Source organism: Thunnus thynnus, chromosome 23, assembly GCF_963924715.1.
Source record: "Thunnus thynnus chromosome 23, fThuThy2.1, whole genome shotgun sequence".
Lineage (NCBI taxonomy): Eukaryota > Metazoa > Chordata > Actinopteri > Scombriformes > Scombridae > Thunnus > Thunnus thynnus.
In genome coordinates, this window is record NC_089539.1 from 4,962,154 (window position 1) to 4,976,657 (window position 14,504).

At 38.9% G+C, this 14,504-nt stretch overlaps 1 protein-coding gene across 2 annotated transcripts; it reads right to left on the bottom strand.

Moving 5' to 3' along the window:
- Positions 1-817: 817 nt before the first annotated feature.
- On the bottom strand, positions 818-14,090 carry LOC137175945 (uncharacterized). 2 transcript variants are annotated; one of them, XM_067581891.1, is made up of 19 exons: positions 13,856-14,090; positions 13,601-13,659; positions 13,438-13,498; positions 12,657-12,811; positions 12,498-12,562; positions 12,292-12,385; positions 11,228-11,491; positions 10,618-10,911; positions 9,027-9,278; positions 7,550-7,864; positions 6,876-6,997; positions 6,155-6,374; positions 5,834-5,989; positions 4,596-4,786; positions 3,665-3,816; positions 3,259-3,516; positions 2,696-2,849; positions 1,316-1,445; positions 818-958 (listed from the first exon to the last, which is right to left on the bottom strand). In XM_067581891.1, the coding sequence occupies exons 1-19, from the start codon at positions 13,924-13,926 to the stop codon at positions 834-836; spliced, it is 3,138 nt and encodes a 1,045-aa protein (XP_067437992.1). In that variant the 5' UTR covers positions 13,927-14,090; the 3' UTR covers positions 818-833. The 2 variants fall into 2 exon arrangements, with proteins under 2 accessions (XP_067437992.1, XP_067437993.1); XM_067581892.1 differs by lacking the exon at positions 13,856-14,090 and adding an exon at positions 13,746-13,849.
- Positions 14,091-14,504: the final 414 nt, after the last annotated feature.

Genomic DNA, 14,504 nt, shown 5'->3' on the forward strand with positions numbered 1-14,504 from the left:
AATTTTGAAAAAGAACATCTACGTATGAACCCACATAGCCTACAATGAGCAGGCTCTTACCAACCTAACACTTTATTTCATTTTTTTCTTATAATTTGTACCAAATGTCCTAAAATTATCTTAAATACCTGCAAATTACTCAAAACACTTCCAGGAAATCAGTTCTAAATTTGGCGACCTGTAAAATAAAGCATTACCAACATTTTATCTTGTTATAGCAGGAAAAGCACAAGTGTTACTAATAACAGTAATGTTATTCTATTAAGTGCCAGCATACACAATACCAGCACCTGAAACTAAAGCAGCTAATGGAATTCAGCCATCATTCAGTTTAGTATATATAATTGTGCTGTGCTTTTCCTGCTGTGTTATGGGAGCTCTATAGCTAAAAGGGGAACAACCAACTTTTAAAGAACACTTCAGCACAAACATTGTAACTCCAGTGAAAATATACATTTGAGATGTTTAAATTGTCTGAGCCTACAGTGCTACAGAGAGCTATATGGACCTGTAATGTATAACTTCATGGTTCTGCTACACTATGCCTGAGAAATGATCCTTTTTCTCTATTTATACATTTCACCTCATTACTAATGATTATTACTGATGATTATACAAATAAAAGTCCCAGCAAAAAGAATTGTCTCAATCAAATTAATGTTATGAAATCCTCACAATCCTGTTTTGTATTCACATTGTTCTCAACTTGTGACTGTTTTCCTGTAAACTTCACTGTTACAGGAGGAATGTCACTGCTGCATCCACCCATGGAAAATGATTTTATGTGAAAAAAAGACAGATATAACAAACACACCAGTGGTGTTCCAAACACTTTATTGCAGCCGTAGCCGCTCGTAGTAAGTCATGATTGCTTTGGATGCACTCACTGAGAGTACCGTTACTCCCAAAATGCCAATTGATCCGGCCACAATGGAGATCATCGTCATGTGCTCTGACCCTGCAAAGAGATGGACACAGGTCATTTCATCAACTCTATATTCAGAGTGCATGTGTTCACCTGATATTGAACTGTATGTTAAAACTTAGAATAATAAAAATCCACAAAAGTTCAAATGACACTGTATGACATTTAGATTTTCATCAGGATACAGTGCTTCACACATTTCATTTCAAACTCTCTACACCACCTTAACCCAACATTAACAAGAAAAATGAACAAAAAGTAATTTAAACCTCTGTTCAAACATACTTTTAATCAAAATTCTCATCGTAGATTTGACACAGATTGTTACCATCTGATTGAATCACATGTGCTGGCCTGAGCATCTGCTCAGTTTCCTTCACACAAACTCACAGTAAGCCGGCTGGACTCCTGACTTCACCCTGTTGACCACCAGAGGTCCAGCCGACACCACAGCAGCTCGTTCCCTCTTTGTGTGCATCTGGCTGACTGCTCTCTTGGTGCGCTGCTGACTGCTGCAAACCTGCAAGTTTAACAGAAGCTGGTGACTCATGTACATAATCCAGACAGAAAAGGAAGAAGAAATTAGGACATTTAAATTCAGCAGTGTCTTAAAAACAGAGTTTTAAAACACTAAATGGAGTCAGCCTTGTAAAACATCTTTAAAAACTCCTTCACCTTGATTTGAGTACTTGAAGTATTCAGAACCTGAAATAATTTTGCTTTTGGCCAGTTGGGGTTGACACTGACATACAGTATATATATATTCAGCAGACACAGAGCAACATCCTCCTTTTAGTTCTGTTTTTGTCTCCACCAATTCTTGAGGGAAATTTCTAGCTCTTTAGCCTCTAAATGTTATGCTTTGTTCCCCACACACTGGGTTTGTAGAGCTTTTTCAGCCATTAAACCAAGACATTGAGTTAAACGATGTTAAAAAGCTCTTTCATCTATTATCAATATAAAATATATTATTATTATTACTTAGCAGCTTTAAGTAAAAGTAGTAATAAAACACATTCAAACTACTCCATCACAAATTAAAGTCCTGCAAAATGTAACTTAAAATGTGACTTAAGTAAAAGTATCTGCAACAAAATGTACTTAAAGTATCAAAAGTGAATATTACACTGGAGAATGGTATCTGTCAGTGTTATAACATTATGTTACATGTTATATGTACTTGTAATGGGAGTGGGAGTGAAGCAACTCTTAACTGTTTCATATACTGTCGGGCAGTTTAATCTTTAACAATGTGCCATATTTTATAAAGTAATCTTATGTTTTGTACATACAATCTACAAGTACTTCAAGATTGTACTTAAATATAGCACTTGAGTAAATATACTCAGTTAGTTGTCAACCACTCCATATTGTTTTTGGCTAGTTTTATCTGAGGACACATGTCAATAGAGGGCATGAATGTAACTATAACTGCAGCCACAATCTAATTAATTCATAATAATGAAAAATACAACTTTCTAGGAAAATGTTCTCATTGTACCAAAGATAAAACTAAGGTGGGATTTTAACATTACAATGAAGCAGTTATCTTGGGATACCAGGTTTAAAAAAATGATATAACTACTATAAAACTATAATTTATTAGAGGTAATGATCGGAGTCACAAGAAATAGTTTTGATATGATAATGAAATTGTGCCCTCAGCTTCTCGGTCATTAGCTGGAATTAATGAAAGTAATTCAGCTAGCAGCTTCATTGCCCAGAACATTGGCAGGTGTAGTGCAGCCCTAACACAGCCCTTCACTTTACCTTTGTACAGTCCTCTTCATGTCCACATATGTTAGCCAGACAGTGAAAGTAGAGGGGCAGCCCTTTGGGCATGGTGAACATCTGAATGGAAAACCTGCTCTTCTGTGCCAGGCCGTTAACAGAGAGCCACTGGAAGGTGTTGTCAACAGGACAGCTGGGGGCAAGAGAGGAAAAAACTCATTCATCATTGAAATACCTTAAAGTAACTTACTTGAGCTTTGGGTTATCACCTTACAACTTTATACATTCCCTCTTTATCTTAGTAAGATAGACAGTTTATAATGTAGGGGTCAAAGCTGTCTATACATGTTACCAGCTTCTTTCCATGACATTATAAGCACTAATTTTTGAAACTAGACACGCTTCACTGCTGATCATATGGAGCTTTACAAAAGAGTGAGCACAGTGATACAGTCAAAAGAAACAGGTTAAATTAAGGCTTAGCAGTTTTGCATGTATATCTAGTTCAGATTTGGAATAGTTCCCATATTGCTGCAGTGCATTAGCAGGGGCAGAAGGGTCACGTCTGGTTCTGAGGTTGAAAATGTCACATTTTCACCTACCCATCCTGAAGAAACAGGCCCTGGACCGTATCCTGTGGGTCGGTGCTCTCAGTGGACCAGCATGACTCCACCTGCAGGAGGATGTCTGAAGCAAAAGAGTTGTTGGTCTGCAGGGCCACCTGGAAGAACAGGGTGTCTTCAAGCCCCAAGGCTATGGCATCCCTGTAGCTGTGGGTGTAGGACTCGTCACTGTACAAGGTCATGGTCAGGAGCAGCTGCAGTGATGAGTTGAACTCCACCAGGGATAGAGAGGAGAGCCTGCAACGAAAGAAACAAAGAATCTGTGTATCCTGTATGTATGCAGGAGATTTTGCTAAAATCATATCATCACTTTAGATTTTCTTCTATAACTAATTTATAAAGAAATGTTTAAATCTTGGAAATCCTGGAATCTGATTTGTCTCACCACTCCGTATCCATGCTGACTTGAGCATTGCGAACATAATGCCGTGGGTAGACGCACTTCCAGACAACCTTTAGATCCCGCCGGCTGATGGTTTGCTCTTTGGTCAAAGTTACAGTCAGAGTGTTCTGAAACTCGATGTGCGTTTTGTTCACCTGGACAAACACAAACACACATCTTGTTATGCTCAACTCATACATTGCAACACAGGCACTGCTCTGCTAACCTAGAGTATCTCATAGTTAAGTGTTGATCTTTCTATCTGCCCAGAGAGTTTACATCTACTGTTTTGACTGCAGCATACATCAGGATGCTAATGCTAAGCTTGCAAGTATGTATGTAAGTATAAAGTATATTGCAGGCTGCCATTAGCAAACAACAGACTACACACCCAGCTGATGCCAAGGCGCTCTAGTTCCTATATAGTGTTGGAAGGGTCATGCTAGTAACACCTCTACATCATGGTGTAGCCGTTTTTAGGCCCGCCCAATAAATTCTGAACACAGAAATCGTGAAAAACAACGTTAAACGGTCTAACTCCACAATTTAGTGCTACATAGTTCAGTCTTTTCACATGTTTTCAGCAATTATTTTCTAACATGTATAATTTGTTTCAAAAGAAATCTCTGATTTTCCTTTACACTGACTTTATAGCAAAGTACTGTTATTGACATAAATCTGTTGTGGTCAGATCGGCCAAATTATGTTATGTACCTGTGTTATTCATCTCGTAAATGTGAAAGATGTTATAAGGCCGTATTTATTGGGATTAACATGAGCCTTGTTTTTCAAGATTTTTATCTACTGTAGATTTATGAAAAGTTGTGTAAAAGATGTCATATAACCTATAAAAGAGGTTTGTTAGGGGGCCAAATATTTTTGTTGGCAGGCCAGATTTGCCTGCCACTGATGTACAGTAGGTGCAGTCACTCACCCGCCTCTCTGTTCCACATTCAGAGGTTTTTCTTGAAGTGCGGAAGTAGTACAAGATCTCGCTCTCATTTGCAGTGCATCGCCCATCGTTCAGCTTCACATCAACCTTTCCCCCGATGTAAGAAGTCAGGTAGGGCTTTGCTATCCCACCAGTCATCAGTTTATCCAGACACTGGCTGAAAAGGCCTTTCTCTGTTTGAAAACAGGGGTCAGGACCACAATCATTGCACCATTTGTTACTGCAAAGGTACTGGACACATTATTCTACTTTTTCTATTCACCCTTGGTTACCAATCTAGAAAAGCAATATATAGATATATCATGGAGCTAATCCATTTAATGCTTTGTAAATTATTAATAGAAGGTTGAACTGTATTGGAAAATGTACCATGATTCTAGTTAGAAGTCGAGCAGCTGCATTTTGGACCAACTGCAGATGATTTTGTGCTATTTTTTTTACTGAAGTGCTAAATATAGTCAGTTACAATAATCCAGAATAGAAATAAAGGCATGAATAATTTCCTCTAGGTCAATGGCTGGCAGATATTGTTTGATTGTAGAGACTGTAGAGATTGTGACTCAACTAATAAAAACAAGCAAAGAAAGACTTTTACTTGGCCAAAAATTACTCCCAAATGTATGGCAGACAGCTTGGTATTGGTTGGCATGAAGCAAAGTTTTCCATGAATTTGTACTGTTAGTGTTAACCTCATTAAGCTGGACTTAATATCATCAAAATGGTCTTTTACAACTACAACTATCAGGAGGTTGACAGGAAGATATAATTGTGTAACATCTGTATAAAAATGAAACAATACATTGTGGTTAATTATTATGTTACCAAGGGGATTGCATGTAAATGCTTTCTTTGTATATTTGCTTGACTGAAAGGTGTTCCAACCAATCACAGTCAGATATTCAGGACATAAATACAAAAATAACAAGTAGTAACAAGCTATAAACCCAAATAGTAGGTCATGTTTTCAAAGATACCATATGGTTGCTGTCTGTTTGTGTTTCTGATGAAGATGTTTCTGTATTAAATTCCTGAGGCAATGTATAGCCACACATACTACATATTCCTAGTTTGACAAATCTCCTCAGTTTGAAACTTCTGATGTTTAGCAGCAACACTTAATGCATAAATGAAAAAAACATTATCGACCTCCAACCTGAAAAGGCAACTTGCTATTCGATATACAGTTTATCATTTGAGAATTTAATGGGATGTCACTGTACCATTGCAAACTGGATGTGAAGACACAGGAGGCTCAATCACAGAGCTCACATCATAGTAGCCATGTTGACACACACAGGTGTAGGAACCCAGAGTGTTGACGCACAGAGAATTACGGGGACACAAGGTTTGGGTAGAGGAGGCACACAGATCTGGACCTGAAAGAACAAACAGCCAAAGCAAATAGAATCCCACAAAAACAGAAGATGATGAATTGATGAATTGACAAAATGAATTTTTGGATATGGTTTGACTAAACAAGCATTGGTGTATGTGTTTGGTAACGAATTTAACAAGTTAAGCCAATTTCCACCATCACCTACCATCCCAGTAAATGACCCCATCTGTAACTGTGATGTTGGTTGTATTCAGGGAGCGAATGTAATCCAGCTGATCTTCAATGGGCAGGGGCATGTCCTCCTCTGTTTTGGATGCATCAAAAGACATAAACAGAACCTCTGTTTTGTCTGGATCGTCTGCAGGTTCTAAGGTGGCCACCTCAACGCGGGCTGGCTGATCAAAACCATTTAACAGCTCCTGCAGCTGGAGGACACACACACAAAGATATGTTTTAAGAATAGGAATGGGTTCTGAAAAAAATTGCTATCTGCATTGCTATGTGTCTGTCTCATCCAGTATCTGGAAAATTAATTCATGTGATAGAACTCCTGTATGCATGTCAACATGACATTCTGCCAGCTCATGTTTCCTGAATCTCAATCAATCCTACACCCTAAAATCATTTCAAAGCAATTATCCATTTACTGATTATTAACTTTTGTTGACTAAATTGGCTAAATTTTGAATGGTAACTGGTATTCAAAAATATTTTTCATTAGTTCAAATTGCATTAACCTTATGCAAATAACAATTACAAAATTGCCTATATCTCATACAAGTAAATAAATGATTTCATTTAAAAATAGTATGATAAATTGTGGAAAAAACTAAAGGGGTGTACTTTTCACAACTGTCTAGAAAAGTAAGATGCACACTGGATCAACAGTCTGTGATCACTGGTATAAGCTTTATGTTTTCTCTCACCTTATTTTTGACAATGTTCCCCATTTTAGCTCTTGGTTCGGATACGTCGTCTTGTAGATCTTCAGGCAGTGACCAGGGCACGACCATTGTGAGAACCATGTTGGAAATATCTAACTGCAGTTCTATGGCAGCAACAAGGTTTAGCATTAATGATAATTAACATAAATGAATGATGTACATTATCATCAGATTGACGCTGGCAGAAAAAATACAACTCTGGTTATTTTGACAGTTTCCTTTTGTTTCTTTTAGTTAAAGAAACAGTTAAAGAATGAAGCTGGCAATATTCTGTGTTTTTCTTATTTTCAAGACCAAAAGATCAAATGAATGATGAATTGATCCATCTGAGAATTTCCTGAAAAGCCAAATTATTCCTGTGTGCCATGGAGCTTATTAATTGTTGTCCAAAAACTATTACCAACACATCAATGAGCCACGCTGTTGCACTGGGTGACATGTTCTTTCATTACAAAGAACATGGGCACTGTAGTTTATTTTGTCTTAATCCCATGTGCCGTAAATACTAACAAGCACACCTCAGGTGTATCAGTCCTCTGCTGAAAATAGTCCCCAACAAATGCACCATTCCCTCCTGTTTGAGTAACATTCACTAAAGACTACAGTGCGCAGCTGTGTTGGGAAATGACTGAACCTTTTTTAAAAATGAAACTGACCTAGGTCTTGACCAGGTCCAGCAGCCCTCACAAGGAGCTTTGAAGTTGAATTAGCCCCCTGAAAACATAAACGAGAGGGTTCCGACTCCCACTGTCCGTCACATTCTTCCCACACATCAAGGACGTAGGTTTTCCCTTCTTCCAGCCCCGGGAGATGTAGCTCCGTCTCAGTCAGATGGCTGCTCTGAAGAGGGGGGCCATTCTCCAGGGAGAGTTCATAAAAAAAGGCCATAGCTGACTGGTGTGTGGTGCCGGTAGTCCACAAGGCAGTGGAATTATTGGAGCGGTACCTGAGCTCAGACACACCACGAGGTCCTGGATACACACACAAACAGCATCCATACAGATAGTTCAGGCAAAGACAGATGATATATACACAGTACTGTGCGAAAGTTTTAGACACTAAAAGTAAAGTGAGAATGCTTACAAAAATATTGCTATAAATTGTTTTAATTTATCAATTAACTTCTTACAAAGTTGAGTAAAGAGCAGAAACCTAAATGAGATCAATATTTGCTGTGAGCAGCTTTGCCTTTAAAACAGCAACAGTTTTTCATGGTAACTCGCAGGTAGGTTGCTGTAACCATCCTGTAGAAAGAATGTTCTTCTGTGGATTTATTATTTAGGCCGTGTCAGGTGCTTCTTAATGTAATCCCAGATTGACTCCATGATGTTGAGATCAGGGCTCTGTGGGGGCCATACCATACCATCTGTTGCAGGACTCATCATTCTTCTTGTTGCTTAAAATAGTTCTTTATGACTCTAGCTGTATGCTTGGGGTCATTGTCATGTCATGAATAAATTTGGGACCGATCAGACACCTCCCTGATGGTATTGCATAATGGATAAGAATCTAAACATCTAGGGTGCCTAAAACTTTTGCACAGCACTGTGTGTGTGTGTGTATGTATATATAGTACCTGCGTACAAAAACAAAGAAATTCAACTACACAAGCAACAAAACCTGGAAACCTTGGAAATCATTTTAGCAAAGTTTTGCATTTTATTACCTATAAACCATATAAAACACCATGTAGTGTAACATCACTGGTGCTTTTATATGGAGCTCATGAAGTGAAAAATGTAATCATTAATCTGTCTGAGAATTTGATAAAACACTATTACAAATCAGTTGAGTTTACTGGCTCTTCTAACTTTCCTAGTGCCTCCTTTTTCCTATTAAACAGCCAGTTAAAGATAAACGGGGGAATAAATCCTTTCAAATGTTTTAACTCATTGTGTCATTTATTTCTGTATTCAGTTATACTTTTGACTCATCAGATAGCCTAACATTTGTCACTCCAGGGACTTTCAGACTGCTTTCAGATTGGATGTTTAATCCCTCTTGTTGGCATCTCAACCTGACAAACAGTTTTTCAGCCCTTTAATTATTTCCCAAAGTCACCTTCTAATCTCAACATAGCAGTAATTAAACTGCATTGTAACAGCCCTGTCTTCTCATCAGGCTTTACAGTACCTGTATGCGCTTTGACTGTCCTGGCACTCATCAGCACACTGTCTCCACACAGCGCCTCCACCTTGGCCTGGTACTGGTGGCATGGCTGCAGCCCCTCTACTGTGTAGTTGTTGATAAGCGTGGTGCCCTGCAGCACCCCCTCGTGGTGGATTCTGAACATGGAAATTGACGAGGTGTTCTTCACCTCCCAGCTCAGGGTGTAGTTGTCGGGGCCAAATGATGTCTGACGCAAGGCCTCGATGCTGGAGTGAACTGTGGAGCAGAGAGGGGGTTACGTTAACTGTTAGTCTTTTTTCACATTGCCATTTTTCTTTGAACTGATGAATGCTGTCTGTTTTCTCAATCTACTTTCTAACTGGTGCATATATTATATTGTCTTTTTACAGTTGCTTGTTATAATCTCCCAAAAATATCTTTCACATGCTTTCTTTAAATGTAAGGATCTTTTTTTCTGGTAGTTGAAATTGTATTCATAATTGCAATAAAATGTAGCTTGTGCTCAGTTAACCCGTCACTTTTCATAGAGTGAATGACAGAAATCTGACTTATAGTTTGAAGGCTGATACTGACAGGGACAGAAGGAACTAATTTTTTGCCCGAGATATGTAACAATGTAGAGGGGCCCACTGATATAGGGCAGTCAGGAGGCTGGGCTGCTATTGATAGGGGCCAGCTAGGCAACTGCCTGAGGGGCCCCCATGCACAAAGCTTTACTTTATCATTATTGATTTACATACAGTATATATTTATTACAGTTCTATGTAATTATCAGTTTTTTTGTAAAACGTGACAAATTATGAGACTGTTAAAGTGGAAATGCACTGATTTACACATTAAAGTGTGTTTCCAGGTGTTGGGGAGCACTATGTTGAGAGTACATATGTAATAAAAGTTGTAGAAAGTGTTTTGACAAGGAGGAAGAATGCACCAAACAAAAAAAGACAATGAGGATGCTTATCGTAAGTCTGACAGTGTTACAGGAGTGCAATGCTGGTTGGTGTAAAAAAAGATAAATTCTAGTTTCGAAAAAAATAACTATAAAATTATTTAAGTATTTTAACCCCACCACCACCATTTTCTTTTCTTTCCATCTTTAAACACAGTGAGGGGAATATTGCTGAACTTAGCTAGACAATCCAGACTTCAGGTCAAGGCAGGAATGTACTAATTTGAAAGAGGGCACTCATTTATTCCTGTAGACTTGGTTTGGCCATTAATGGAGTGCATGAGTGTGTTAGTATGGGAGACAGACACTGTTCAGCTCTGTCAGCTCAGTCCACAGCCACAGCTGCTGACACCAGCCAAGAACCGTCCCCCGCCACTGGATGCTGAGAAGCTGCTGATACTTAGAATATTGTTAAGTGATTTAATACTGTGAAAGTTCATGAACAAAGAAGTCCCTGAGAAAGATTTTCTTGCTAGTGTGAAAATTCTTACTATGATTACCACCACAGTGACACCTAATCTCTGCACTAAAATCAGTGAATGTGAAATATCTAAGTTCAGTATCAACTTAATACAGTGGTGTATAATGGGTTCATATGGATAAACAGAGACGGTTAGTCAGTTTCTCAACCTATGCAGAGTTTACCTGAGTTTCCATCGTTCAGAACCATCTTGCTGTAGCGCGACTCTATCCCTGCCTGGCAAACAGTCTGCAGGCCAAACTTAACCCTGCTGCAGGGCTGTAGGTCAGACAATATGAACTCCAAGCTGTCCTTCTTGTGCCACAAGGGCACCTCCTCTATGATGTGGTCTGTACCGTTGAGGTAGAAGGCGGTGAGGAGGAAGAGGGAGACTTTGCGGTTCTTGGGGCAGTCCCAGGCCAACGATATGCTGCTGCTGTTCCAGGAACTTACCTCAAAGTCCTTGGGAACATCTGGGTCTGACAGAAAATAAAAGATAACAAAATTGGAAAAGGTTTTTTATATGCTGGAAACTTTCTGTAATTTGACAACATTACCCAAGATGGCAACAGTGGCTGAAATTATACATAACAATGATAATGCCATGTACAGTACATATTTTCTAGATGTGAAATAAAATCTTTATCCAAGTTACACTAAACAGTATAACTTGGATAAAGCCAAAACTAACAGCATGGTTGGATACCATTAAAGGTAAGTGAAAAAGTACTTATTTTTAGTAATTTGGGTGAACAGTGTGGTTGATTGTGGATCACTTCTAACCCATCTACCCACCAGTTATAGTAGAGAGGCAGGTGAAGGAGTGAGTGCCTGCGATCTCCACACACGCCACATAGGGGCTGCAGGAGTCCAGAGCTGTGAAGCGGTAGTGGCTGCGGGTGGTGGTGTCCATGCTGAGTGTGTTATAGGAGCCCAGTTCAGTGTGGTAGAGTGTCACGGAGTGGCTGTCGCTGGCAGCTGGGCGGCTCTCCACCCAGGAGACCAGCAACATGGAGGGAGTCCTGGACTCCAGCTTGACAGGGAGGCGCGTAGAGTAGCCTGGGATAGATTAAGGAAATCGTAGTCAAATTTTTTTATGCTTGAATGAATGTACTTGGCAAACTTCATAGCACTTTCTTGACATTTTGGCCTGAGGTAGGCATTAGACAAGAGGTCAAGGGGGTTCACCAAAAACATTAGGACTCATCCTATGGGAACCATGGATATCCACAGCAAATTGAAAAGGATTGTTTGACATTTTGGGAAATATGCGTATTTGCTTTCTTGCCAAGAGTTAGTTGAGGAGATCAATCCTGGAATCAATCCTGTAGTGTTGTTGTTATTGTGAGGTTGCCAGGCATCCAGCTGAGACCCTAGAAAGTCACTACTCCCTGCCAAGAAATAGTATCATAAATAACTCCCTGTACAACTCTAACTTCTGTCATTCTTAAACTTCAGTTTTTGTGCAGATTAAACAAGATATGATCAGTGAGCTATAGAGGTGCTGGTACGCAGATTGTATTACCTTTGGAGAGCCAGGCTAGCTATTTCCCCCATGTCTCCAGTCTTTATGCTAAGCTAAGCTAACCGGTTGCTGGCTGTAGCTCCATATTTAACATACAGACATGAGTGGTATTAATTTTCTTGTCTAACTTCCAGCAAGAAAGCAAAAAAAGGTGTATATCCCAAAATGTTGAATCACTCCTTTAAGAGGTGATTCAAAGCTCGCCACCTTACCTCTGTCCAAGCTTAATCCAAAACCCAAATTCAAACCAAATTATCCCCTTAAAAAACTGAGGGCAGGCCAACATGTAGGGTACAAGATGAGAATACAAGTAAACACAAACAGATAATCTCACCAAAAGCAAGGAAGAAGTTTTCATCCTGGTGGAAGAACAGTGTACCATTTTCACATGCAAACACCTCAGTGGGACTCAACAACTCCAGGATGGCCTACACACAGAGGAGGAATCATGGAAGTAGTTAAAGAAGAGATGGACTGTATGAATATCTACCCATCTCTCTGTATGAAACTGTAGTTTGATATATGTTAAGTCAGGGGTACCTGAGTGGAATTTGTTGGATGTTTTAGGGGTTTCTGCAGGCCTCTGATTTTAGTGAACTTTGTACCTTGGAGCGAGTAATAAACACATTGGTTACATTTAATAGCTACTGGTTCTTTGAAGGTAAAAATATCAAATTAAGAAAAAGTTAGCATGCTTACGTGGAGTAATTGTTAAAGTCCATGCCAGAACAGAGCCTCCATGCTGAAGTGTTAGCTTGTTTTCCACAGCTGGGGACACAGTCAGGGATGTCAATTTACCTGCCGTTCTGATGGATCTGAGTGCTGTGCCATTGAGCCATATGTTTCCATTTTGCCTACAGTGATGGAAAACAATAAAATCATGGTACATAGCATTTTCCTCCTTGTGTAAGAGGTTAATTCCAAATAATTTCTTAAAATAAGCCTGTTTAATGTTACCATGCATATTGGCACATTTGCACTCTAAGACTTGAGTTCGATTTACAAATTTTTTTATTTTACCAGCCACTCTTCAATTCAATATCCATCTGGTACAATAAGTAAGCCAAAAGGTGGTCAAAAGTATATGGACAACCCATTTAATTTCGTGTAGTTATGATCTGGGGCTGTTTGTCATGGTTCTCAGCTGGGTCCCTTTGCTAAAATTTGCTTTGGTCCCCCCAAGAATGTTTGTCCTGTCCTGCATTTGAAAGCATATAGCCTAAACCAAATTACAGCTGTTATAATTTTTTTTTTAATACTTTTTTCATGGCGATGTAAATGGTAGGGTTGATAACAGAGTAAAATATTAATATTACATAATATAATGTTGCCGATTAGTAGAGAAATGAATAAAACTGTGTTTTCGTGAATTAATTATGGCGTGAGATTCTCTTCATAGAGCAAATACTGTTCTTTAACAAGTCGATTAAGCATTGACTGAAATACTACATGGTCAAAAACGTGTCTCTCTTGTGTTTACCTTTCCCAAGCACCGTCCCTGCTCATCCAGCATATGGAGAAGGAAATATCATCGCAGCGTCCTGGAGGAAAATCAGTGGGAATCTTTCCAAATGTAACTAACTGTGTCTCCCAGATAGTTTGATCTCACATCAATAATACGTCGAATGCAATGTGCTACTCACCAAACGATATGGTATGAGGCACCAGTATGAAAAAGATGCACGAAAACTGCAAGGAGTTCCTGTAAATATTAAAAAGCTTATTAATCCACTACACTCGAGTGAGACGTATAATATAAAACTGACTGCGGATACTCGTTTTTCTTACATTTTCCTTGTAATTCTAGCAAAGGAAAGCATGGTTGTGTTTATTAAACAAGGCTTGACTGGAAACGACAGACTCCTAATGAGTGACAGGTGTGCGCTTCTGTCACTCACCTGCTCAGATTCACCAAAACTCCCGAAGGTAAGAAAACAAAGAAAAGAGTTGTGGATGACAGTAACTGCATTTTAGTGTCTAATACAACATTAAAACCGATTTACATGTAATTGGAGCATGTTAACTCATCTTTAGGTTATTGAATCTTCCAATTAGAAACAAGAGGACATGACCTCACTACTATGGCCCTAGAAGTAAGGTATGTTAGCAGACTATTTATACTTGAATGCTGGAGATTAAAGGGGCATTCAGGCAATTTAGTTTTCCACCTAAATAAAGTTAGGTGACTTGTGAAAGATACATTTAAAAAGGAAATGATGCAGTAGAGGCCAAGATATCCTGAATACTACAGTTCCCATAATTCAATAACTAGGATTATTTTCTCAAACTTTAGAAAACTTCCTCCAAAGTCTGAGAAGATGTGATACAACTGATTTCATAGGCTGAGTTGTACTCCCCATAACAAGTGAAAACAATCATAAAATTTGTGGATTTCCCCTTTAATTGTATATAGGTTACACATTTCTTGTCGTGGGTATGGAAGTGCATTGAAAATCTATCAATCAATCAATCAATTTTTATTTATATAGCGCCAAATCACAACAAAAGTCATCTCAGGGCACTTTTCACATAGAGCAGGTCTAGAGT